This window comes from Triplophysa rosa, linkage group LG10 (assembly GCF_024868665.1).
Source record: "Triplophysa rosa linkage group LG10, Trosa_1v2, whole genome shotgun sequence".
Lineage (NCBI taxonomy): Eukaryota > Metazoa > Chordata > Actinopteri > Cypriniformes > Nemacheilidae > Triplophysa > Triplophysa rosa.
Window position 1 is genome coordinate 18,950,260 of NC_079899.1, and position 4,606 is coordinate 18,954,865.

At 40.0% G+C, this 4,606-nt stretch overlaps 1 protein-coding gene across 1 annotated transcript; it reads left to right on the top strand.

Annotated features, from left to right (window-relative positions):
- Positions 1-366: 366 nt before the first annotated feature.
- On the top strand, positions 367-4,321 carry gpr26 (G protein-coupled receptor 26). Its single transcript, XM_057344189.1, has 3 exons — positions 367-1,415; positions 2,253-2,366; positions 2,738-4,321. Exons 1-3 carry the CDS (start codon positions 745-747, stop codon positions 3,027-3,029), a joined length of 1,077 nt encoding a protein of 358 aa, XP_057200172.1. The 5' UTR covers positions 367-744; the 3' UTR covers positions 3,030-4,321.
- Positions 4,322-4,606: the final 285 nt, after the last annotated feature.

Genomic DNA, 4,606 nt, shown 5'->3' on the forward strand with positions numbered 1-4,606 from the left:
AAATCTTTTGTGGAAGAGTTCTGTTATTGTTTAAGGTTTTTTATGGAACCATACAGCCTGACAAAGAACCTTTTAGGGAATTTTAAAAGTGTAGTATATAACAAAACAACATGCAGACAATCTACAAATAAGACATTTCCTAAAATTAAATGTGTGAGTTTGAACCTTGTGTAGTTTCCAAAACTGCAGCGAGTAATGATAAAATTGTACTACGAGGGCTTTTACATCACGGTGACGTGAAAGAGTTCCCTTCGACAAATATAAACACTTTCTAAATATAGTTCTCTCAAAATATGTCTCCTGACGATTGCTTTGACGCTAGTCACGTGTCGGCATTTCGTGAAGGAGGTGGGGGGTGACATTTTGACATATAAAGCAGCTTCAAGGGCGAATTCTTCATTACAAGCGCGCGCAAACTGTGGAAGTCGGAGCGCCCAAGCTTTTCTTTCAGGTCGCGCGGGAAAGCGGATTAAAGGCACACAGCCTTAATTCGGTTCTGTCCGCTCGTATATATCGCGATCCAGCAGTGATCACACTTATTTGTACAACTCGATGGATTTTGCCACCACTTTGCGGACTAAGCAGAGGAAATGGAAAGTTGTGCGGCCATCACAGACCCCCGCGCTCCAGTGGATATCACGTCCTGGGGGCTCCGCTATGCACGAGTTGTAGTGATACAAATTTGTTCCCCGTCGGAACTCGAGTTTCCATTCAAAGTTTGGGGTTTTAACAGCGGGGAACATCATGCACATAGCGGAGCTCGCGCTATCTCTCCTGCTCTTCGGGATCATCGTAGTGTCGTTGCTGTCCAACGTGGTGGTGCTGATTTGTTTCTTGTACAACGCAGACATTAGAAAGCAGGTGCCTGGGTTGTTTATACTCAACCTGACTTTCTGCAATCTCCTCTTATCTGCCTCCAGCATGCCGCTGACTCTTTTCGGGGTGTTGAGTAATGCGCATCCCGGTGGACACGTTTTCTGTCAGGTGGTCGGATTTCTGGACACTTTCCTGACCACTAACTCTATGCTGAGTATGGCAGCGCTGAGCATCGACCGGTGGGTCGCCGTAGTGTTTCCGCTAAGTTATCATTCCAGAATCCGACACCGGGACGCAGTGATCGCTCTGGCTTACACGTGGGTCCACTCGCTGTCCTTCTCCGTGGTAGCAGCGTGTCTATCCTGGGTGGGTTATCATCAGTTGTACGCGTCTTGCACTCTGTGTAACAACAGAGCGATCAACGCCAAAACGCAGTTTGCGATTTACACCCTGGTGCTGCATTCGCTCACGTTCCTGTTGGTTTCGGTGGTGCTGTGCGTCACATATCTGAAAGTGCTCAAAGTGGCGCGCTTTCACTGCAAGCGCATAGACGTGATCACCATGCAAACCCTCGTGCTGCTGGTGGACATTCACCCGAGGTAAGAATATAATGACATGTATGGGTTGCTTAGCTTTACTTTATCAACCGTTATATACTTTGATTTCACAAATTTAGCTCATTTAAATATCGGTTAAAAGGGCCCAAAGCACCTAAAGTCATTGGGTTTCAGCACCACGGGTTTGCTCCACAACACTGCTCTAGTTCTGACAGGGAGTTAACAGCCAGTGCCATATATACTGTATGCATCCCATTTAGGTCACAAACTATCCATTGAATGACTTAAGTGTAAGCATAAACACACGTGCCATTAATGTCAGATTTTAATGTTAGGATGCAAACAAATAACGTGGTTTGAAAAAAGTTGCATCTTGATGTAAACACATCGCCCTCATGCTCTTATAGCCATCAGGAGCCATGCATGCTTCTTAGTTGTTAAGCTCATTGTCAAGAGCTCTGAATGACTGGTCAATTGCAGCATTGCAAACACAATTAGTATTTACAATTTACAAGTTACCATAGACCAATGTAATCAGCACATCTGGTGTCCAAAGAAAAGATATGATGTATAATCCACTGCAGGTGTGACATAAATTAATTTGATTTTTCGAATCAAATTTGGCTTGCTTTATGGATTCACTGAACAGCTTGAGCAAACACCATCACATACAGGAACACCTGGTCTGTCTTTTGAATGTTTTGTTTTTGCATTTAAATATTTGAAGGGGCCCAAATTTGGTCAAGGATGCAAAGCCCACATAAAAATGTGTATATTGATATGCATATGTAGATTTAAAACTAGTAGAATAATTATAAGCTAAAATAGAAGAAATAATTACAGTATATAATTGATAATGAGGTCATAACTTTTGTCCAGTGTTCGCCAGCGGTGTCTAGACGAACAAAAAAGGAGAAGACAGAGAGCCACTCGCAAAATCAGCACCTTCATCGGAACCTTCATTATCTGCTTCACACCTTACGTGATCACCAGGTGAGCTTCTGGGCTAAAAATTACCATGCAGTCATGTTTTTGTTATATTTAGGACATGTTTACTAAATTGAATAAAATGTCAAGGCTGTAGTACTTTTCCTATACTGTATGTGTAGCTGACTCATAATCCAACATGAAGAAGGGTCACCTGATAAAGCATGAGCATAGAGAAAATAAAAAAATGCAACTGTTTTCTATGCTCGGTTCAGTCAATATTTTTATTCACCATCTGTAAAATAAATATGTATTACCAAAATATAAGGAAAGAAAATAATACGGTTTGGGTTGCCTCACTTTGACTGATGGCAAATCATCAGCTACAGCTGTCCTGTTACTCTCATGATATGCGTGTGTGTGTCTGTTGCCTATAGGATTGTGGAGCTATTTGTGACCGAGCCATTTAATCCATATTGGGGTGTGCTGAGTAAGAGTCTGGCGTACAGCAAAGCTGCATGCGACCCGTTCGTCTACTCTCTTCTGCGACACCAGTACCGCAAAACCTGCAGCGACATCGTCAATCGGCTCATGCAGCGCAGTTCCCTGAACGCCTCCCGGCATCAGCAGGAAAATGGAAAGATTGGAAAGACTGAGGAGATCAGGAAAATTAGAATGTCCAAGGAAATTATGAAAAATGAGGAAGTTGAAACCAGACCTACAAACTGAAGACTGCTGTTGCTATAGAGATGAACAATCACAAAGGTAGAGCTTTTACTCTGTACGGAGAGAGAACAATGAGGGCAGTTGAGACAGTGGGGTGCCAGGCTGCATTTCTTAACTCAAAAAGAAATCAAGATTTAACTGTAGCAAAAGTGATTTAAGTAGCAAAGGTTTCTTTCTTTCTCCTCTCTCTCTCTCTCTCTCTCTCTCTCTCTCTATTTGTTCCTCTCTTTCTTTCTTTGTGAGGCTGCAATCCATGAGAGCTGCTAGTAAGCATCATTCAAAGAGATTCAGTAAGGCCTATTGTTATTGTGGTCTGATTTGTAACTTATGTTATAGTGTTAACGTGCTGAAATATAAATAGGTGACTGCTGTGGTAACTGGATACTGACAACAATATATGCTTTACCTTAAAACTATACCACATGGTAAAATGTGAGAAAATATACATTTGCCACTAATATTGTAAGTGTTTGGACAGAAAACAAGAGACTTTATTTTTAGATCATGTTTTTAGTGAAACTCAATAACATGTATTTTGTGTAGCATGTATTGTATCTTCAGGGTTTAGTTGTAAAGCCTCAAAGCAGTGGGCAGATCTGTTCTTACGGTGCCTTTATTTATTTGCTTTATTTTAAAACGAAACCTCCTTAGATTACATTTTGTAGTTTTCTATATTTACGTACGCCTTTGGAAGCATGTTTTAGCTGGGAGTTGTATAGGATTTGTGTTGTATAAACCAAAGGGAAGATTTTTAAACGGCAACTATAAACAAAAAAGGATATAGGTATTTAAAGAGAGTAAACCGCATAAAGTCGCTTTTCTTACTTGCCTCTCTGGAATGCTGTCATATGAATTTTTACTTAATTATTGGTCCCCTTACGTAAGGACACTGGGGAAAAACCTGCAAAACATAGAAAGGAATAAATTCCCTAATCGTTCTGTTGAGGTAAAAGTAGTATTTCATAATGCTGTTCTTTGTCTAATTATATATGCATATACGGTTTTGTATTTTTAAAGAGTAATTTATACAGGGTAATTTATTACTGAATGTCACTGTATAGTATTATGTATTGTTTATCTTTATGAGTGTGTATGCGAGTATGTGCGCAAATTGTTTTCCGGCCGTACTTGGAACTGGGACCATAATTACGCTTTGAGGATGTAAAAATACACGTTTATTGTTTTTTTGTGCAAATGTAAAGACTTAGGAAATGTCTATTTTTGTTAAACAGGAAAAATGTAGTTCTAAATTTTGCTACGTATATATATTTGTGACTATATTGACAATAAATGGAAAGTTTAGAAAAGAGCACTACTGCCGAGTATTGTTGCTTGTTGAGTTCAAAAGGCGCATAACAAATAGACTGCAAGTCCAGTTTTGACTAAAATAACTGGTGCCACAAAATGAAATGTTGCACTCTGGTATCTGGTATGTGGTCTTTTGGCCTTTTTTCCAAAGAGAAAGAATTGTCAGAGTAAAATTTCTTTGCATAGTAGGTTAACTCTAAAAAAAGAGAAAAAGAGGGAAATGAGAAAGACAATTACTTTCATCCCTTCTCTGTTCAGCTGAACTGAAGACA

Coding starts and splice junctions, on each gene's coding strand:
- gpr26 (XM_057344189.1), top strand. CDS start 745: ATGCACATAGCGGAGCTCGCGCTATCTCTCCTGCTCTTCGGGATCATC. Junction 1,416..2,252: donor CTGGTGGACATTCACCCGAG/GTAAGAATATAA, acceptor ACTTTTGTCCAG/TGTTCGCCAGCGGTGTCTAG. Junction 2,367..2,737: donor ACACCTTACGTGATCACCAG/GTGAGCTTCTGG, acceptor TGTTGCCTATAG/GATTGTGGAGCTATTTGTGA.